The 20985-nt window shown below is 37.2% G+C and overlaps 4 protein-coding genes across 9 annotated transcripts; 2 read left to right on the top strand and 2 right to left on the bottom strand.

Moving 5' to 3' along the window:
• Positions 1–90: 90 nt before the first annotated feature.
• On the bottom strand, positions 91–2600 carry mRpS2 (mitochondrial ribosomal protein S2). Of its 2 annotated transcripts, none has more exons than XM_065345217.1 (3): positions 2440–2600; positions 895–1023; positions 91–812 (listed from the first exon to the last, which is right to left on the bottom strand). In XM_065345217.1, exons 2-3 carry the CDS (start codon positions 1010–1012, stop codon positions 169–171), a joined length of 762 nt encoding a protein of 253 aa, XP_065201289.1. In that variant the 5' UTR covers positions 1013–1023; positions 2440–2600; the 3' UTR covers positions 91–168. The 2 variants fall into 2 exon arrangements, with proteins under 2 accessions (XP_065201289.1, XP_065201288.1); XM_065345216.1 differs by lacking the exon at positions 2440–2600 and adding an exon at positions 1097–1677.
• A 10498-nt stretch (positions 2601–13098) lies between these two features.
• On the top strand, positions 13099–18254 carry LOC135832149 (protein regulator of cytokinesis 1-like). 5 transcript variants are annotated; one of them, XM_065345191.1, is made up of 14 exons: positions 13099–13387; positions 13458–13593; positions 13691–13789; positions 13861–14010; positions 14121–14240; positions 14310–14462; positions 14535–14702; positions 14775–14998; positions 15072–15216; positions 15304–15462; positions 15527–15715; positions 15786–15920; positions 16257–16312; positions 17773–17955. In XM_065345191.1, coding segments are annotated over exons 1-14 (1788 nt in total). In that variant the 5' UTR covers positions 13099–13334; the 3' UTR covers positions 17774–17955. The 5 variants fall into 5 exon arrangements, with proteins under 5 accessions (XP_065201263.1, XP_065201264.1, XP_065201262.1 ...); XM_065345190.1 differs by having other exon boundaries at positions 13100–13387; positions 16257–16322; XM_065345192.1 differs by lacking the exon at positions 17773–17955 and having other exon boundaries at positions 16214–16321.
• A 116-nt stretch (positions 18255–18370) lies between these two features.
• On the top strand, positions 18371–20667 carry LOC135832152 (uncharacterized). The gene is made up of 5 exons (XM_065345197.1): positions 18371–18841; positions 18910–19283; positions 19355–19574; positions 19661–19776; positions 19877–20667. Exons 1-4 carry the CDS (start codon positions 18776–18778, stop codon positions 19748–19750), a joined length of 750 nt encoding a protein of 249 aa, XP_065201269.1. The 5' UTR covers positions 18371–18775; the 3' UTR covers positions 19751–19776; positions 19877–20667.
• On the bottom strand, positions 19818–20947 carry LOC135832153 (uncharacterized). The gene is made up of 4 exons (XM_065345198.1): positions 20688–20947; positions 20532–20622; positions 20325–20443; positions 19818–20231 (listed from the first exon to the last, which is right to left on the bottom strand). The coding sequence occupies exons 1-4, from the start codon at positions 20815–20817 to the stop codon at positions 20095–20097; spliced, it is 477 nt and encodes a 158-aa protein (XP_065201270.1). The 5' UTR covers positions 20818–20947; the 3' UTR covers positions 19818–20094.
• Positions 20948–20985: the final 38 nt, after the last annotated feature.

Here is a 20985-nt window from a genome sequence, read left to right as displayed (position 1 = left end):
TTTACTACAGTATTTTTTTTATGAAAAAATATGGCATTTTCAAAAATCACCAGCGATTAAAATAAAGCGTCAGAAAAAAAACGACCAACAAAGAATTACAAACGCGTTTAATTGAAACAAAAAAATATACTTCATAATATTCAATCGAACTTCTGGAGACAACAAATTTTAATTTTCAAATTCTTTTTGACGAATTTCTTTACCTTTTAAAATCGCCTGTTTAAATAAACTTAGGTACAACTGTATTGCGGATGGTGTATCATCATTTCCGGGAACAGGGTATGTCACAATTGTAGGGTCGCAGTTACTATCCACTACAGCTATTGACGGTATATTCGATTTAGCAGCTTCTCTTACTAATTCATGCTGATTTAAAACATTATTAAGAGTATTCAACATAATGACTAAATCCGGTAATCGAATGGTGCCTTTAAACAGTTGCGTTGAGTTTGTAAATAGACCTCTTCTCCAATATCTTGTCATTGCATATTCTTTACATTCAATAGCAGTTTGCTCTATCAGTTGACAATGTTGAGGATAATGACCGGCGAATAAAATTATCCCACCTCTGTAAGCTATGTGCGCTGTGACATTCAATGCATTTCTTAAATGAATGGCAGTTTGCTCTAAATCAAATATAATGTGATCGAAACGTGATCCAAAAATGTAAGGGCTCATTTTCTCATTTAGAGAACCCACTTTATGACCTAAATGTACTCTCGCATCAAATAAGTCTTTAACGGTGAATAGATTTTGCACCTCGAAATAATCAGGGAATCTCAATGGATTTACGAATTTCCGTTCAGAGTTACCTGAAAGAGAAAAATATCAACTTGAACGTAAATTTTCTGACAAAATCTATAAGCCCTGAAGGCAATTTATAGACTTGCTTACTGTCGACATTTGTTGCGGGCTGGACTTCCGTAGCAGGCAATGCTGAAAGAGATTTAACGGCAGACGTTTTGTAACTTCTTTGGTGAAAAATCTTCCGGATCAAACTTCGATCAAACATCGAATGAATTTCTGAAAACAATCAATAATGAGATTTATCTGATACCCTGATTTTCCATCGAGTAAACTAAGAACATTTCCGTACTGTTGATATCGTTTAGCACTTTACAGTGCATGTTGAATGTTGATCAGAATGTGTAATCGAACTTCAGGTAAGTAGTGGTGAGAATGATTTAAATGAAATGCAGTCACTCAGTCACCGTTTCGAATTAAATTTTCAATGAAAAATGTGAACATAAAGCACAAATGATACAAAATATTGATTTTATTTGAAAAAAAATTATCAAAAAAAGTGTGAGACAGATTTGATTGATTACAAAAAATTTCAAAGATGATTTTAGGTTTAGGGTAGGTGGGGTGGGGTGTGAACTGTGGAGTCAGAAGCTTTGTTCTTTTCGCACAAATTTACTGCACTAGTGTACACTGGTGTAGAAAGTGTAGGATTTTTGTTCATTTTTTTTTTACACTAGTGCAGGCAAGTTTGTGTTCTATTCAATCGGGTGTACTCTGGTGTAATGCATTGGTGTAGTTGGTGCATACACCATCTACTCCAGCTCTGGAGGAGGAGTAGATGGTGTACACCATGCACACTGAAATTGAATTGATTGTTGATGATAATTGTTTGCGTTTGCGTTCAAATGTGAATTAATTTATTGAAGAAAACGTTGTAAATGGATAAAATGGAGAGTGAAATTGTAAAAAAGCTTATTTCATTCTATTTACAAACTATCGGAAGTGATGATGTCAGTGAACGCGCGTCTAGAGTCTGACGGGCTACGAAACGTTCCCGCCAATCACAACGCAGAGGGGCGGTTCTATGGACTTGCAAATTTTTTCAGTTTTTATTTTTCGTTGAAAATACGATATAATAAAGAGCTTTTGCGATTTTACTAATTAAAACAGAAAATTAAACGACTTTTTTCTTCAAATTGGTTGGTAATCTAATCTTTAACCTACGTACGACAGTACTGTAACTTTACATTTACAACTTTACTGAATGAATACCAAAAAGGAAAAGTCATTCTTGTTTTCATTTCAAATCCATCATAATTTACGATAATTACATCAATAAAAGCAATCGAGATCGATAACTTCAAAAAGAAATACTTTGCAGTTGGAGCTAGTGAAAATGAATGTACAGATTAGCTAGCTGCATAACTAGCGTGAGCCTACGTATCTCTAGACTCTATCTATTTAGATACCAGATTTTACTCATTGATTTTCATTTTTCTCCGCTGAAATGTCAAGTATTGAATTTACTGATGAGATCTTATTAATTTGTAAAAATAGTAAAAATACATGAGTGTGTGATAATTGATAGTTCTTTCTTATCAGATTACTTCATTCTTGCCAGGGAATGCCGCCTGCCGGTGCTGAATGATAAAGTTAATCTGAATAGCTAGTTAGCTACCTAGGACTTGTACGTACTTTATTTCTGCATTGCGACAGTGTTTTATTTAAAATAATATGCAAAACGTCCATTTACACCTAAATTACTTTGTTTTTTCAATATTGTGAGAATGAATACAACACTTGAACGTCAGTGATAACGGTGATAAACATAACCCTGCGCTGTGATTGGCGGGAACGTTTCGTAGCCCGTCAGACTCTAGACGCGCGTGACAGACGCGGAAAACTGAAACTGAAACTGAAACTGAAACTGGTTAAAAACTTGAACTGAAATGGAGAAACTGAAACTGAAACTGAAACTAGAACTGAAATGAGAAAAACTTAAACTGAAAACTGAAAACTTGAACTGAAAAAAATAAAACTGAAACTAAAAACTGAAAACTTGAACTGAAAAAAATGAAACTGAAACTAAAAACTAAAAACTTGAACTGAAATGAAAAAGTTTTGCCATCACTGAATTTTGTCGACAAAATCATCAATCTATTCTCAAAATTCTTATTTTTTTCAAAAATTTTTGCCCTCGCTTCGCTCGGGCCAATTTGAATCTTTTCTTTCCAAGTTTCCGTTAAGAGTCAGAGTTTTAAAAAAAAAACATTGATGAAAAATGAAATTTAGAAAAAGTTGAAATCAGAAAAACAGAATGGCGAATTCTCTCATTAAAATTGATGTTGTTCTACTTTTTGAACTACAAATTATCCAATCTTTTGCCCTCGCTTTGCATGGGTCAATTTGATACTCTTCTCAGAGTTACAATTTCAAGAAACCTATTGAATTTGAAAAATGTTGAGATCAGAAAAACCAAAAAGAAAAACCTATTTTTTTTTTCATTAAAATCGATTGATGTCGTTCTACTTTTTAAATCACAAATTTTCCAAAGCTGAAAACTTTTGCCCTCGCTTCACTGGGGCCATTCAAGATGCTACTTGGGTCATTCCATGTCAACTCAACCAACGTTTTTGGGTCATGTCCTTCGATTTCGCTCAATTTTTTTACAATATCTACCCACCCGGTAAGTAAGAAAGCCGCAATCAGTTTGGTCCCAGCCCCCTCAGAGGGCGGATGGGGGGGGGGCTTCTATTATTTTCACATTGTCTCGAGGTACTCAACTTCAGCAGCCCATTCCACCAAAACTATGATACTTTGATCAAAACTGATTTCACAGTTCGAAAGGGCATTGAATTTTGAACTTTAAAAGTATGTTGAAATTTTCAAAAGTTGAAAGTTTAACTTTCAATTTGAAAGTTCAAATTTCAAAATGGCGCTGTAGCCTGTAAGTGGGAGCTACCATTAAAATTTTGAAAAAAATTCCATAGATGTACATTTTGATACTTTTTCGAAATATTTAGGTTTCGAGATGGCACTCGTTGACAGAGGGGGAGCATCCCCACTCCCAATTTTGAGTGAAACGTTCGAAAGAAAATATGGGGCATGTGATATATCGAATTATTCGAATTGTATGTTTTTGGCGACGCTGAACACGAATATGACGTTAGATTTTTGATAGGGGCCCATCCACAGCCCCCAGCACCTCCTCAAAAGGGGTAAAAGTTCAAAAATGCGTCTTGTTCGTGTGACACATGGAATAATATGTTTTTGGTGACGCTGAACACGAATATGACGTCAGATTTTTGATTTGACCCGTCCACGGCCCCCTTCACCTCCACAAAGCGGGTAACCCCCAAAAAAATGGTAACATTCGTGTGACACATGAAATAGTATGTTTTCGATATCGCTGAACACGAATATAGCCATAGTTTTTCAAATCGACCTCATCTATGGCCCCCAGAACCTCCCCTAATAGGTAAAAGTCCAAAAAAATTTTTGGGGGCCGTGGATGAGGCCCGATCAAAAATCTGACGTCATATTCGTGTTCAGCGTCACCAAAAACATATTATTTCATGTGTCGCATGAACAAAACACTTTTTTGAACTTTTACCCCATTTGGGGAGGTGCTGGGGGCCGTGGATGGGGTCCTATCAAAAATCTAACGTCATACTCGTGTTCAGCGTCGCCAAAAACATACAATTCGATATATCACATGCCCCAGATTTTCTTTCGAACGTTTCACCCAAAATTGGGGGTGGGGATGCTCCCCCTCTGTCAACGAGTGCCATCTCGATACCAAATAATGGGAGCCCCCCACCCGCCCCCTGAGGGGGCTGGGGCCAAACTGATTGCGCCTTTCTTACTTACTGGGTGGGTAGATATTGTAAAAAAAAATTGAGCGAAATCGAAAGACATGACTTTCAAAATCACCTTTTTTTGGTTGAGTTGACATGGAATGACCCGCTTGTAAGTAAGTGTACATAAAATGCAAATTTTTCACTTTTTCTGAACAGAACAGAACCACTGGATTTTCAAAGTTTTTTGATACTATACAGTGCTCACTGCTCAGCGTGTTAATTAAAATTTTAATTATTGTGGCAAAATAACAATTTTTTGTCGGCAAAAGGACGATGCGATCTTCCTCCCAAGTATAGCATAACTTCCAGGGCTTGCAAACCGAAACCAAAACCGAAACCGAAACCCCCAAAAACCGATTAAAATTGCTCAAAACCGAAACCAAAACCGAAACCAGGAGCATTATTTTCCCACAACTAAAACCAAAACCGAAACCGGGAGCGTTATTTTCTCAAATTCAAAACCGAAACCAAGAGCGTAACCGATTGAAAACTGAATTGGTTTTGGTTTTGCAATTTTTCAGGTAATTAGCCTAATTAATACTGCATTTTTGGTAAAAATAAAGTAAAAACTGATGCTAAAGGTGAAAACTGTGAAAAGGCCTGAAAACTAGAAAAGTTGACAAATTTTGCACTGCCAAAGTGCCACTTTCTAGTCACATACACAAAGTATTTGATAAAGTGATCACTTTCTTGGCCTTCTTCCCTCTAAAAAATGGAGAAAAAAGGAAAAAACCGAAACCAAAACCGAAACCGAAACCGATTCCTTTGAAATCAAACCCTTTAAGCAAAACCGGAACGAGAGAGATAATATTTTAAAAAACCTAAACCAAAACCGAAACCAAAACCTTTACTTTTTCAAAAAACAGAAAACCGAAACCAAAACCGAGAGTGATATCTATCCGGTTTTCAAGCCCTGTAACTTCTCTTTTCTTTGGCCCCCCAGGCCCGGATTTTCTCTGCACAGCTCTGCATATTTTATTCATAATTTATTTTTTGAGTTTGAAATGTTTGAATTTGAAATTTGAAGTTTTTGTTGCCAAGTAGCAAATTAGATTAGTGTATGAAAAAATTCATGAAAGAAAATTTTTTTTTTTTTCATTTCCTTTTGAACTTCAAGAAAAATTTTGAAAACTGCAGAAACTGAAAATAGAAAACTGAAATGAAAACTTGAACTGAAAAAAGCAAAACTGAAAACTGAAACTAAAAACTTGAACTGAAAAAAGTAAAACTGAAACTTAAAACTGAAAACTTGAACTGAAAAAAATAAAACTGAAACTGAAAACTGAAAACTTGAACTGAAAAAAATAAAACTGAAACTAAAAACTAAAAACTTGAACTGAAATGAAAAAGTTTTGCCATCACTGGATGATGATAACAAAAATGGGATGAAAAAAACATCACCAAATAAATGTTACACCACCACATACACTGGTGTGAGTGGTGCATGAGTCGAGTACACCACCTACTCCAGTAGGCACATTCGATTCGCATACACTACATACACTTTTTACACTAGTGTAACTTCTGTTGTGCCTTTTGGTAAACTGACGGGTAATTACCCATAGATCTAGATAGGTAGTTGGTGTAGTTGTAGGTATCGATTTACGTTTCTATTCGTTATCGTTACTTATAACGTTATTTGTATATAATAAGTTTGACTGCAGACTTTCCTAGAAATAAGTTGAACTTTGTAAAATACGTTATACGTTATTATTATGTTATATGTTGAATTGAATAAACCGTTAAAAATGTTCGCCGAGTATTTCTTTGAGTTTGAGTTAGATTTTTCTATTTAATTTCGATAATTCGATCTTTACGTAAATTCGCGTAATTAGAACATTATGGTAGCAAAGTGTCGCGTGGTTCGATGTACGATTTATCGAGTTTTTCTGAACTTTGAATAATGGCTGTCGGTCGTGCACGTGTCGACTAATTAGCTGGGTAGGCCGGTACGATCTCAGAGGTACGTTATTTTGAGTTTATTGGAGTTTTTTGGAGCTGGTTATATTTCTGCGCCAGGAGGCGAGAAATCTGAGTATTTTGCGCTGTTTTATGACTCACGAGTTTGAGTCTGAGTACAAGATCCGTACCCGGCCTAGCCTACTGTTATATACGCATGCCTGCGACGAGAAAGCAAAAGTTCGACGAGTTTCTACGTTCATTAGCAGAGTCCGAAGGTGTCGATTTATCGGAGCTTGAGTCTGGAGAGCTGGTGAAATATAAGCAGAAAGCTACGAAGTTATATAACGAGCAAAAACTTCTCGAAGATACGCCACAAGACGAAGAAGAAGTGATGGCACCTCCAGTTGTTACCCATTATACGCCGCCGCCCGTCGAACAATCGCTACTGTTCGAGGGCAAAGATTTTGAGCCCTGGTTTAGGAAAATATGCCTACGTTTAAAGGCTATGAGCTTGTACCATACCCTCGACGAAGATGAAGCCAAACGTGGAACGGCCGACGAGCAGAATCGAGCGATGGAAGTTATAGGCCTACACGTTCATCATAATACGATCACGTTAATCGCCGGTGACAAGCCTTACGAGTTTATCGAGTCAATGAAGAAGAGATGGGCCCAACGTACGGAAGCGCAGGTCTGTCAAATGAAGACTGAGTTGGCCGCTGTTCGATTGACCGATTTCAAGAAGGTCGACGAGTATGCTGACTCGATACGCAAGCAGAGTCGAGACTTGGAAGAAGACGAGAAAGTTTGGCTGGTGAACGGGCTGCCAAACGATACCCGTGGTAATTCGTTGCGTGGTACGTTAACTGCAGCGTTACAGAAAGGAGCGACGGCCGACGAAGTTCGAGAAATCATCATCGCTGGGTATAAAAACGGTGAATCGGCGAATCAAGCGAGTACGTCGAGTTCTGGTCCGGTGATCAAGTCTTCAGCGTTCCAGGCGCAAGAGCAGAGGCCTACGTGTCATCGTTGCGGGCGTCCCGGTCATATGGCACGTTCCTGTTATGCTACGCAACCTGTAAACAGTAATAATGGTATTAATTTTAATCCTAATCGTAATTTTACTAGTAATAATGGTCCTAGACATAGTCCGAATTATCGTGGTAGGGGTAACGGTGGTCAATGGCGCGGTGGAAACGGTCGTGGTGGTCGTGGCGGTCAAGGGTATCGCGGTGGTGGTCAAGGTGGCCAAGGTAATGGTCGTGGAGAAGATCGTAGATATCGCGGTGGCGATGTAAGTAAGGCTCAGTGTTTTGCCTGCGGTGAATACGGTCACATCGCTGTTATTTGTCCGACTAATAAAGAAAAGAGCAAGCGTCCCGATGTCAAGTCGACTGCTATGATGGCGTGTGAGGGTCGAGGACCGGTGAGCGAGCGTTTCGGTGAGAGTAGTGATTTGGTATGGGTTTTGGACTCGGGCGCGACCAATCATTTTATCAACGACGAGCGTTATTTCGTAGAGTCAGAGGAGATGCACGAGCTAGTGAACACTGCCTTCGAGGGTCAGTTTGTCACCGTAACTAAGATAGGTACGGTAAATCTTCGTCTAAATGGAAAGAGTTATCATATGCGCGGTGTTAAGTTTTCTAGTCAGTTTAAGGCGAACCTACTTTCGACGGAGCGTTTGAGAAATACTGGATGGTCGATAAATTTGGCTGCAGACATAGATCTGTTCGATCCCGCTGGAAATTTTGTCGTTAGAGCGGTACGTAGGGATGGTTTGAATGAAGTACGTTTCCAGTACGTGTTAGAGCCGGTCGAGAGCGCGATGACGGTGTCCGAGGAGGCGAAGGTATGGCACCGACGACTCGGGCATCCGAGCGACAAAGTGTTGAATCAGATTGAGGGTCTTCCATCAAATTCCGGTCTGTCAATGACCAACTGCGATGTCTGCGCCAAAGCCAAATTGTGCAGGAACCCCTGTAACGATGAGAGACATGTAGTAGATCGTGTACTTAAGCTCGTACACACAGACGTAATAGGTCCATTGCCTCAATCGGTCGAGGGTGACCTATACGTTCTGAATTTGTTGGATGATTTTACTCATTTCAACGTGTCGTATATAATGAAAGCTCGGAGCGATGTAGGTTGGTGTTTTGATGATTATGTTAAGCGTGCCGAAGCAATTCAGAGCGTGAAAGTAGCGTACCTCCGTTGTGATAATGCGCTCGAGTTCGTGAGGGGTATGTTTTCGAGGATATGTCAAGAGAGAGGTATCACCATGGAACGCTCTGAAGCGTTCTTGCATCAACACAACGGTAAAGTGGAGCGTTTTAACCGTTCGCTCATGGATAAGACCCGAGCTCTTTTATTCGAGGCGCGTATGCCTCAAAAGTACTGGTGTTTTGCTGTCGAAGCAGCAAATTGTTTATTAAATAATTTACCTACCCGAGCACTCGACGACAAACGAACTCCGTATTCTCTTTGGCGTAAGAAGCCAACAAAGTACCAGTACTTTCGAATCTTTGGTAGTAAAGCGCAAGTCTTCGTTCATCCAGAACAGCGCAAAAAGCTCGACGAACGTACCCGGCGAGCAGTCTGGGTCGTCGTAGGGTTCACTGAAACCGGGTATAAGTTATTAAACATCGAAGACGATAGTACACAGGTGTTTTCACACGTACGTATCGATGAGAGCTCCAAGTACGGTGACCTAGTCACTTGGGTAGCGAATGAAGATCGATATATTGAAGAGCACGAATACGTACCGAGAGAGACAGTGATGCTAGCGGCCGGTGAGCCCGAGCTTACGTTCGAGGAGGCGACGTCCGGTGCTGATCGTGATAAGTGGCGCGTCGCTATGAATGAGGAACTCTGTAACCTTGAGCGAATGGGTACCTATGAATTGGTCGAGGAACCTGTTGGAGCGAAAATTCTTGGCGTTAAATGGGTCTATCGAAAGAAAGATAATAATACGTATAAAGCTAGGCTCGTTGTCTTAGGCTATCAAGAGGGAAAAGTGTTCGAAGCGTTCGATATATTCTCACCTGTCGTCCGAGCAGACACCATCAAAGCTCTCATAGCGCTAGCGGTCAAGTATGGATGGCGTATTCGCCACGTAGATATAAAGGGAGCTTTTCTATATGGAAGTTACCTTATACGGTGTTCGTTAAATTGCCCAAGGGCTTCTACTATCGCGGTCGATTCAAAAGCCCCGTGTGGAAACTTATCCAAGCGCTGTACGGGTTAAAAATCTCTCCGGTGACGTGGTTCAATGAGCTTGCTCGTATTTTAGCGAAAATTGGCCTTAAAGCCACTGTGTTCGACGCTACTATTTTCATCTTCGAGGGCGATGCACTTCGGTGTATTCTCGCTATATACGTCGACGATCTGTTTATCACCGGATGGGACGATGAATTTATTTCGAGAGTTATCGACCTATTGAAGAAAAATTTTGAAGTAAAAGATCTCGGTGATATAAAGAAATATCTCGGTGTAAATATTATACGTACCTCTGAGGGTTTTACTATCGATCAGTGCGACTATATCGAGTCGATTGTTGAGCGTTTTAACTTGGTTGATGCTGATAGTTCTCCTTCTCCTTTCGAAGACTTCGGTTTTCAAAAGGCAAATATTGATTGGTCTCTTGAGTCACAGGTATGGTCAATGATTGGTTCGTTATTATACGTAGCCTCGTGGAGTCGACCTGATATTACCTTCGCGGTTAATTTTCTTTCTCGGTACCAAACGAAGCCGTCGTCGAAGTTAGTGATAGCCTGTAACAGAGTTATAACATATTTGAAAGGTACCGCGAACTTCAAGCTAAAGTTCACTGCGTGTGAGCCGAAGCTACTTACCGCATTTGTCGACGCTGATCTGGCCGGCGATACGTCGGATTACAAGTCTACGTCTGGGCTAATTCTTTTTCTGTTCGGTAGTCCAATCGTATGGCGTGCGAAGAAACAAAACTGCGTAGCGGTATCGTCTGGCGAGTCCGAATACGTTGCGCTGTCTCAATGTGTTTGCGAAGTTCGAGCAATACGTAATTTGCTCAGCGTGCTCGGTTTTCCATTACCACCGACTCTTGTTCTTTGCGATTCTACGGCTGCTGCGGGTATGGCGAAGACCCCTGAAACATCGAAAACTCGCCATATAAACTTGTGTTTTCATAATACAAGAAATGCTTGGTCGAACAGAGAGATAGATATAGTTAAAGTCAACGGCAAAATCAACTTGGCAGATGCGTTCACGAAGCCTCTACCTGCCAAAAGCTCGGTGATTGTTTTCAGCTTCTTTTCGATCGTTAGGATTGTTCGTACGGTAATTTAGTCACTATTTGTCGTGTGAATTTGCTGTGATTCTTCGTGTTGAATTTTTCGTCGTCGACTTAACGTCTATCCAGTGTTTAGGTCTCTATTTTATTGTTTTTATTAATTATTTTAAATTATTTTATCGTGTATTTTACCTTGTACGTAGCCGGCCTTCTGAGTGAAATTTTTCGTAGATTATTTGTCAACTATACGTACAGATCGTAGTACGGTATACGCTCGCCGGAAACTGTTTTATCGTGTATTTTAGCACTTATTTTACCCGCATTTTATATTTTATTATTTTAATCATGTTTTAATTTATTTTGTTAATTATTTAATCGGTTTTTATTCGAGAAAAGTTGAACTTCTGAGATTCTACGGTGTTTACGTTTTTAGTGCTATTGTTTATTCGCTTTAGGCGAGAGTTTTGTAGTACGTGCAAGTCAGTGTTACCAACGCTTCCAAAAGCCACGTGAAAAAAATTAGTTTTTCTAGATTTCTAAATAATTTTTTAGGAGGCGTGTTGTGCCTTTTGGTAAACTGACGGGTAATTACCCATAGATCTAGATAGGTAGTTGGTGTAGTTGTAGGTATCGATTTACGTTTCTATTCGTTATCGTTACTTATAACGTTATTTGTATATAATAAGTTTGACTGCAGACTTTCCTAGAAATAAGTTGAACTTTGTAAAATACGTTATACGTTATTATTATGTTATATGTTGAATTGAATAAACCGTTAAAAATGTTCGCCGAGTATTTCTTTGAGTTTGAGTTAGATTTTTCTATTTAATTTCGATAATTCGATCTTTACGTAAATTCGCGTAATTAGAACATTAACTTCACTGTATTCGATTCATTCAAGGCCACTTAGTGTATACACTGAGTGTATTCGATTCGCGCTTAGTGTATGGCTGGTGTATCCGTAGTGTATGCACCAGCCTCACCGATTTCAAAGTCGGTGAGGCGGTGTAGTGTATCCAGTGTATGATTTGTTTTCACATCAGATCATTTTTATCAAGTTATCAAGTAAATCTCATTACAGATTTCGAATTAAAACCAGGGATTGCGGAGCGGAGCGGAGGTGGAGGCCCGGAGGCCCCCGGAGGGTACCCTTTTTTTGCCTTGCTCCGGGAGCAGGAGCCGGAGCAAGAGGTACTTGAAATTTTTCTGCTGGAGCCGGAGGTGGAGGCGGAGGCACTTACAAAAAAAAACCCGGAGCCGGAGCTGGAGCCGGAGGTACTTGAAAAGGTACCCTCCGAGCTCCGATTGAATTCAGTCATTTTTTTGTATTTATTTACTGATAAATTCTATAAATTTCAATATTTTTTAATGATAAAGTGTGACATTTATGACATAATTATTTTGATACTTATTCAAGTTCACAAAACTCATTTTTATTGTGTGGAGGGCCCATTTAGGCACTTATCAAGGTTTGAAAAATTCATTTTTATTGTAAGGAGGCCCCCCTCAAACAGCTACCTCCTGGAGGGCCTCCGGAGGGCCTCCCGGAGGGATTGAAAAAATATGGAGGGTGGAGCCGGAGCCGGAGGCACTTACAAAAAATCCTTGGAGCTGGAGCCGGAGCTGGAGGTAAATTTTTTACAAATTCAAGAGCCGGAGCTGGAGGCGGAGGCACTGACCCCCTCCCTCCGCGATCCCTGATTAAAACTTTGTTTAATGTTCAATCGTGAATTATTTGATCAAGTTTGTGTGTTTTATCATCAATCAAGGAAAAACTTGATACGAAAACTGTCAACTGCTCTCTGAAAAAGTGTAATTCTGAGACCGAATGGACTCTTGGAAGGATAATTTCAATATGGAGATTCAACTTGAACATTTAATACACATTTCGAATGCAATTAAATCAATGATCTTATGATGAAAATGAATGTGCTCTGAATGAAACGAATAGGTCGAAGTGTTATCTGTTCACAACTGTACACCACAGTACACTCAGTACACGACGAGAGTATGCACCAGATACTCCAGGGTGAACATTTTTAGTAACCTAGTGTAAAAAGTGCATGCGAATCGAATTTACCTAGTGTAATACACCAAGCTACACTAGTGTAAAAAGTAAATGCGAAAAGAACAAAGCTAGAGAATGAGACTACCGGTAGCGTAGCCGGTACCTAACCTCATGTGAAGGGGTGAAGGGCGAACCCTAGCGGCTAGCATTGAAATTTTTTACAGCTCTCTCCTGGCTCGGCGGTACGACACCGAGCTCTCGTAGCTCTTAACTTCTCCAACTACTACTATTCATCTGTGGAAAAATTTTCATATTTTGAATTGAAATTTTGAATTGAATGTTTGCAACGGGCAACGGCTGCTTCATGAAATTTTTCACAATTTCTCGTATGTGTTGTAGTTTTGTGCGCTTTGTCTGCATTTTGTCTCTACACTTTATACGTTTTCCAAGTTTTAGGATGGCAATATTTACGCCGAGAATAATATTTTGAAAGTAATTTTACGTTTACGTTAATTTTGTTACGTGTGAAAGAAGTTTTATATCATAAATCATGTCAACGAAAGCAGAGTATGACGCTTATAACATGAATGTGGAAGAAATAAGGTAACAAATAAAGCTCTAGCTATTCAGTTTATTTTACCGTTTCCGTATGATCGAGTTTTATTTTGTTCAGGGGCAACTTTTTCAAAAAGTTACGTGAAAAAGAAAAAGAGTTCTGTTCAGCAATTGAAAGAGTATGGTTGACCATGTTTGATAAGAATATAGAGGTTGTGAATGATCGATACGAAACAGTATATCACCACCTTTCTGTGAGTATCCGTGTTTCGTTTATTTGATTATATTTTTTATACATTCATGTTCATTACATTCAGCTCTCGTGTAATGAATCTTCTGCTCCTCTTACAGAGTTTGTATGATGAAATGCTCGAAGAAGAAGAAGCGGAAGTTCAAGATCTTCGCAAATGTCTTGAAAATTTAATAGCTGAAAGTGAAGCTTTAAAAACCGTATGTTGTCTTTAAAGCATATTCATAGTAGTCTGTTTTGGTATCGAATGCGAATTTTATTGTATTTTTAGGAATTGTCATTGAATATTCAACTACCGTTCAAGGTAGATATTAATGGTACTGGCATTAAACTACAAAAGGAAGATTTAGAAGAATTCCTGGAAAAATATAAAAAGATCAGGAATGAACGTATTCTTCTACTTAAAGACTACCTGAAACAGGTGTTTATTTTTTAACGTTACTTCTTTTAGATCGCTTCGTAATCAGATATATGTCTTATGTTGCTGCAACTGTTAAACGTGATTTATTCAGTTTTAAATTTTCGAATTAGGAAAACGATTTGTGCGATAAATTAGGAGCAAACCCGTTTTATCATTTGTTCAACGAAGTACCCTCGGAATCCAAGCTTGAAGAAATAAAAATATATTTACGTGACTTGGAAAAAGAGAAGGTAAATTTAGAATTACACTTTGATTTTGTTATAAGTATTAAATAAATACATGTAATTCTCTGGTTACAGGAAAAACGCTATGCGATATACGTTCAAACTGCTAGTGAAATCGACGAATTAATGGAGCAATTGGAAATTTCTCGTCTTTCTAGTTTTGAAAAAATGGCTCTAGATAAAGAAAAAGAATTTCAATTATCTGAAAAAAATATGGAAATGCTGAAAGTAAGGCTGAAATAATAGTTTTTCATGAATTTTTTTCATTGAGTGTCATTCAACTTTTCTACAATTGGATAGGAATGGAAAAATCGATTGGTGGATCGCGTTGAAGAACAAAATGAACTCATCACGCAATTAAAAGATAAGGTCGGCTTGTTATGGGATAGATTGGACATAGATCATGAGGAGCGCGAAAAGTTCATCGTGCGAACTGCCAAGAAATCAAATAAATCTGTGTTGAAAGAGGTATCGAATTTTTATCCACAGTGCTTTTATGTAACGTCCGTTTCTTGCATTGATTGTTGTTTTCATTTTTAGTATCGCGATGAACTGGAACGGTGTGAAGAACTGAAAAAAGCGAACATTGAAACTGTTATTTTACGGTTGAGAAATGACATCGTCGATCTGTGGGATAGATGTCATATCAGCGAAGAAGAAAGAAATGCTTACACTGATTTCGTTTCAACTGACTTTAACGAAGAATTATTGGAGTCTCACGAGCGAGAAGTATCACAGTTGACGAAATTTTATGAAGAAACGAGGTAAAAAAAATTATCACCTTGAACGTTTTGTGTAAAATTTTAAATGTGTATCTAACAATTTCAATTTTTATAGTAATTTATATTCGTTGGCGGAAAAATGGTTCGAGCTATGGAATAAAATGCTTCTTTTGGAAAATCAGAGCAATAATATTGAACGCCTGAATAACAGAGGGGGTCAATTATTGAAAGAAGAACGCGAAAGAAAACAAATTCAGAAAGTACGCAATGCACGTTTCTTATAGTCGTACCTATTATATGCAAATTTTATAACTTATTGCAAATTTTATTTTTCATTTTTCTAATAGGAATTGCCGAAAGTTGAAGCAAAATTGGAAAAACTCGTCAAGAAATTTGAAGTGACTCACAACAAACCGTTTCTATACAACGGAATGCCGCTTATGGTAATGATATCGGAGTATTGGGATAATCGTAGAATGGAAAAAGAAAACGAAAAAGAAGTTCGGGTTAGTTCAATATAAGTGTATCAATGTGCTGGATTGAATCGGCATATTCACGAATTATTTTTAGTTTGGTTTTGTTTTTTTTTTACAGAAAGTCCAAAATGCTACTTCTAAAGTTACTCCTTTAAAACATGTAAACCGGACTCAGACTACTACCTCTACAAGTTCGGCGATTTCAAGTAGAAAACGTGTCAGACCTCTAACTCCTGTTGAAAATGTACCTTCGCAAAAGCAGACGGTTAGAAGGCAGTTGAAGGTGATTATAATAAACTAAAACGATAAAATCTCAATTCCCACAATATGATAGTTTTCATATTTGCTGTTAGATGACTAAATCGAAGACTGACACCGTGAACAGACGTAGGTCTCGTTCACATGATCCAGCGGCTCGGTACGGTTCCAACTTGAATCTGCGTTCTAATTCTGCCAATTCTTCTGTTGTTTCATACGCAGGATTTCAAGTATGATTCACTTTATTATATGTATACGATTCTTGTAGAAAATTTTGAGTCGCTTCGCTTTGAATTTTACAGCATTCTTTGAGCTGATCTGGAAACTTATGCTTGAAATAATCTTTTCTGCTTATGTTTAGCTTCAATCGGGTATATCATTACTTTCGTGAAAAAATTTTCTGTTTTTTTATTTTGTTTTTTGAGCGATTTCTCACCCAATTATCCTTTAAATATTTTCGTGATTTATTGAAAATATAGTAAAATTCGTGGAATAATTGATGCATTCTTAAAATTTTGTTTAGCCCGCCGCTCATAAAAAAAAATTACTGTAAAATGATGTTTCAGAATAATGTAGATGACTGTCTTGTATCCACACCCAAGTCTATGAATGAATCATTGTAGTACGTTCAGGTATCAACTATTTTTTCATTATTGTTCATTTCGTGTTTGAAAATTCATCAAATTTTTTGTGTATAAACCAAATTTGAACTATAATATTTGTTCTGGGTTGATGCAAATGTATACCTACTCACTTTTTGTAACGTGTAATTAATTGCTAAACATTTGGTGTAGGCTTAGATCGTATGTAACTTACATGGTCTAAAGGTGTAGGTGATTCTTCTTTCATACTATCGTAATGACTGATCCATCGTGGTGTAGGGTGTACGAACTACGAGCAGACGTGTAATGTGTTTTAGTTATCCAAACGTTCTGCCGCGTAGAAAAATTACTAATTTTTACTGCTTTACCATTTAAAATTCAACTGGGGATTCGAAAATTGTTGCCTTTTTAAACGCGGGCAAAAACTGAAATCACCATGAGAGTTATATGTAGTTGATCAATCTGCATTGTTTTGTTGCTGTACAATCTGGAGGCTATTCTCGAAAAAATGTACGCAGTAATGCTACCTTTTTTCCATGGAATGAAACCCAAATTAAAAAATATAAGTAAACAATTTTGAAATTTGATATTTAATTAGCGAAATGTTATCATTCTTAGAGCTTTGCAGTTTGAGCTATTCAAATCCACCGACTAAGATTCACGCTTTGCACCATACGCGGTACGTCTCTGCTTACCGAACGCAAACGGTGCAAAACGTGCAAACATTTCCCACCCGATGCACCACTCAACGCTCACTGCACTTTTCAGGAGTAGCTTTCTTTGCACGTGATGCAATGCAAATGCTCCTTTTTTGTATTGTGTGTGTGTTTTCTCAAAAGAATAGCCGCTCAGATGTATATTTTTTACACTTTTGAAAACTGAAATTGACTGAACTTTTGACTTGACCAAACGCATCGTGATTCATGGATAATCTTAGCCTTATAGTTTTTCCAAGTTAACATTTGTGTACTGTGAGGTCTAATTGTACATTTAACATTTAAACCGCGAAGTTTATGAGTTGGGCATGTTGATGGGATTTGGTGAGTTGATTCCTAAAGCACAAAAAATTGTTGAGAATCAATTCCCTCCTCGTTTTTGGTCATATACAAGTAGCAGAAAAGTGTCAAAATTTGACACTAAAGTGTAGATTTTGGCATTCGAGTGGCACCCAACTGAAAAAAAATGTGGGGTACGAATACTGCCTGTGAGATGGAATCAATTCTATAGGTATCATACATACTAATTAAGCACAAAATTAAATTAAATCAATTCATACACAATATGCAAAAACGACTTGGGAATCAATTCATGCATTGGCAGAAACGACGTAGGAATCAATTCGACGACTACAAATTCCTAAAAAAATAATTTGAGAATCAACTCACTTACAGCCTACGTGATTTGTCTTAATACATATTATGTTTTTGAAATGTATTTAAAGAAAATAAAATTGTATAATTCATTTTTTTCCGGTGTGTAGAATTACATAGAGACTAGAAGTAAAGTGAAAACTACTGGTATGCCTTTGCGAAGCTCTCTATCACCGTCTCGTCCTGGAGTTTGTGAAACTGGAACCAAAAATGCATTGTATAGAACACCGTCAAGTATTATTACGCCTATTAAAAGGAGTCGTTTACAAACTACTTACAGTGCTTCGAAATTACCTCGACTAAGACCTATGATAAATTAAAATTTTCAAGTTAACCAACTTTTAAAAAAAGAATAGTTTGAACCTTTAATATGTACTATTTTCAATTTGGCGTTTCAACTTTTAAGTTATGCGAATTCATTGTCGCAAATGCACACGTATTTTTTTATCATTATTTTAATATGATTAATTGATATTAAGTATGTAATGTTTTTCTTTTTTTAGTTTTGTATGATGTAAAACTTATTTTAATTTGTAAATGATGATGTTATTTTAAAATATTTTAATGAAAATGAAACATTTGATCATGTTAACCGTCATTTTTTTTTGTTCATGTTGTTCGAATGACGAACCAATTTTGTGTACTTGAATAATGAATACAACAGCAACACTTGCGTAAGCATTTTTCCACGTGACATTTTGTTGTGCAAGGCCGGCGAGGCGGCGATATGAATTGGTTGACTTTCTTCACAGGATTACCAAAGTTTTTTCCAGAATAATAATCATCAATTATTGACGAAGCGGCGATGTATTTTTAAATTGCATTTGTTAGACACTTGGGACAGACTTGTGAAGTGGAGATGGTATGGTTGTTGTTAGTAATTTCATTAGCGAATGATTTATCCCTTCCCCAGCCTTTGGTTGTCGACCTCCGTCCCTCCACTTCACAGTCTGATAATAGTGATGTTTTTATGCGCGGTGAACTGTAGTGTAAAGGCCTATATAATGGCCTAAATAACATAACTGATAAGCGAAGTGAAGACGAAGACTGGAAACGAAACAAACGGAGAGGATGGATCAAAGTTTATCCATGAGAATAGTACCAAACTGAAACATGAGTGGAAAATCTAATAACAGTTCAATTATAAGAAATAATTTTCATTGCAAATCCATTTCTCAAGTAAGTATAGCGCCATTTAAATTCATTTATTGATAAATGTGTGATATTCTATCAGGCAACTTTTTCAGGCGAAAAAAGTTGCAGGAAGAAAGTCGCGTACGAGATGGTCTCAGCGAGAGAAACGACTTCTCTTATCTGTACTAAAAAATGTTGGTCATTCGGATGTGAATGAATTGATGAAAGCTCTTCCACTTAAAAATAGATACCAGATTTCAAAATATTTAAATAAAGCAAAACAAAAGGCTTCAACTGAATTAAAAAAGAAGTATTCTAGAGGGCAGCATACGCTTCAAAGGATACATCAATGGATTTCATTATTGAATTTGAATGAAGCTGACTCAATTTTACATAATAACTTATCGGCATTTATTTTACCAATTGTGATGAAACCCGGTATATTTCCATCCAAATCTCAGGCCGATTTTGAACTAGTAAATTTCAAGTACGAGTAATTAAAATTCACCATTATTGAAATGGTATTTTCCATTTGTGTTTTATGTTATCATTTTGCAGGTTAGCTTATCGATTCATCTTTGAATCCTTACAAAATTCAACATTGAACCAGACTGAAATCAACGATGAAATTAAGGCTTTGCTGTTTTCTGGTTTTAATCAAATAACTTATGAAATTAAAGGTGAAAAAAGTGAAGGAAACGAGATATTCAATTCCTCAGTTGTTAAATTCATGAATCAGGTTTACAAATCAAGATTGGCCAGTTCAGTCGAGCGTCAGGTACTGATACCTTGCATGAATGGAAATTATTTGGACGTTGATTTCGGATGTACTTGATCTAATATTGAATTTTATCATCTCAACAGAAAATTACTCATGGTCAAGATATTTTTTCCCTGTTCGAGATCAATCCATTTCTTTGGACAAATGAAGAAATTAGAATTTTATGCCTTTAAACTCACCTACACATGCATTGGATTAAGTATGTTTATATTTAACAGAAATGAAAAATTTGAAAAGAAGTTGACAGAGTACTATTAATCATTTATTCATTTGTTAATCAAGAACGACTTTCTTTACAGAGATAAAAAATAATTACCAAAAATGACTAGGAATGACCAGACAACATTTCTCGTTTTCGCACAGTATTACTTTACTACCAATGGAGAGCTTTTATCCCAAAAATAATAAACTGGGATTAAGAAATGTGCCAAAATTACGATTAAAATGAAGTAAGTTTAATGAAGGGCAGTTACAATTTGCTTTGGGTTTCTTGAAAAGTTTAGAACACATCACTGTTTCATTTAAATTTCTTCATCCCTCTAGTTTTTTTAAGTGTATTGGCAAATTTCAATATCTCAGCGTTTTCATCATCACATACTTCTTTCTTCGATTTGAATTCAAGTAGTGAAGCTGCGAATCCAACGATGATGATGCCTACAGAACAGCAACAGCATAAATATAATTAACTGAAAAATGTGACCACACATCAGAACATAATACCTATGAGACTTTCAATCCAACACTTACCATTCAGAACGCAAGGTAGTATTACTTGAAAGTCGAATGAAATTGTATGAAATACAAACGTTTCTGTCAGATATACGTTTAAATTCAAAAATGAAGAGAATATTCCCAAACTAATTAACCTGTGAAGTGACGAATAGAAAAAATGAAAAATTCTGTCATTCAGATTACATGATAAATGAGAGAGAATTGGAAACGAATTCTACTCACGGTTTATGGTAAATACACAGAGCACAGTGTATTAAAATTAGAGCTTGAAGAAACGCAAAACTTCCGAACACTCGGGGTAAGATTAAATTTACTGTAAAATCACATGCTCATCAGTAAATAAAATATTCGAATTATTGATGGTTTGCCGTTATTTACCTGATTCTGATCCTGAAATTTCAGTCAAAGAACATTTTTTTTCAACAAATGCTTTGACAGCAATTCCTAAATTAGTGAAAGCAACAAATGCTATAACTCCTCTGAATGCATATGTAAATTTCTGATCCATTTTATGATCAGAACCTTTGAATAATCAAAGATCAGAACGACGACAGTCATCGGAAATTAAGAAATTATAAAAAAAAATTGTCGAAGTCGAACCTTCCCACACTGCATTGATAAGCAAGCAAGTGAGCAGCAAGCATCAATATTGATTTTTTTTCAACCCAATGACCCC

Source organism: Planococcus citri, chromosome 1 (assembly GCF_950023065.1).
Source record: "Planococcus citri chromosome 1, ihPlaCitr1.1, whole genome shotgun sequence".
Lineage (NCBI taxonomy): Eukaryota > Metazoa > Arthropoda > Insecta > Hemiptera > Pseudococcidae > Planococcus > Planococcus citri.
Note: the sequence above shows the minus strand (reverse complement) of the source record. Positions and strands in the feature narration are given on the sequence as shown.

Bases quoted from the DNA above. Each gene is read 5' to 3' on its own strand.
- LOC135832152 (XM_065345197.1), top strand. From the start codon at position 18,776: ATGAGTGGAAAATCTAATAACAGTTCAATTATAAGAAATAATTTTCAT. The intron at 18,842-18,909 runs GTAAGTATAGCG...CAACTTTTTCAG, and splicing joins ATTGCAAATCCATTTCTCAA to GCGAAAAAAGTTGCAGGAAG. The intron at 19,284-19,354 runs GTACGAGTAATT...ATCATTTTGCAG, and splicing joins TTTGAACTAGTAAATTTCAA to GTTAGCTTATCGATTCATCT.
- LOC135832153 (XM_065345198.1), bottom strand. From the start codon at position 20,817: ATGGATCAGAAATTTACATATGCATTCAGAGGAGTTATAGCATTTGTT. The intron at 20,444-20,531 runs GTGAGTAGAATT...GTCACTTCACAG, and splicing joins CTGTGTATTTACCATAAACC to GTTAATTAGTTTGGGAATAT. The intron at 20,232-20,324 runs GTAAGTGTTGGA...GCTGTTCTGTAG, and splicing joins ACTACCTTGCGTTCTGAATG to GCATCATCATCGTTGGATTC.
- LOC135832149 (XM_065345188.1), top strand. From the start codon at position 13,335: ATGTCAACGAAAGCAGAGTATGACGCTTATAACATGAATGTGGAAGAA. The intron at 14,011-14,120 runs GTGTTTATTTTT...TTTTCGAATTAG, and splicing joins TTAAAGACTACCTGAAACAG to GAAAACGATTTGTGCGATAA. The intron at 14,703-14,774 runs GTATCGAATTTT...TTTCATTTTTAG, and splicing joins ATAAATCTGTGTTGAAAGAG to TATCGCGATGAACTGGAACG.
- mRpS2 (XM_065345216.1), bottom strand. From the start codon at position 1,127: ATGCACTGTAAAGTGCTAAACGATATCAACA. The intron at 1,024-1,096 runs GTACGGAAATGT...GATTGTTTTCAG, and splicing joins AGTGCTAAACGATATCAACA to AAATTCATTCGATGTTTGAT. The intron at 813-894 runs GTAAGCAAGTCT...TTTCTCTTTCAG, and splicing joins GCCCGCAACAAATGTCGACA to GTAACTCTGAACGGAAATTC.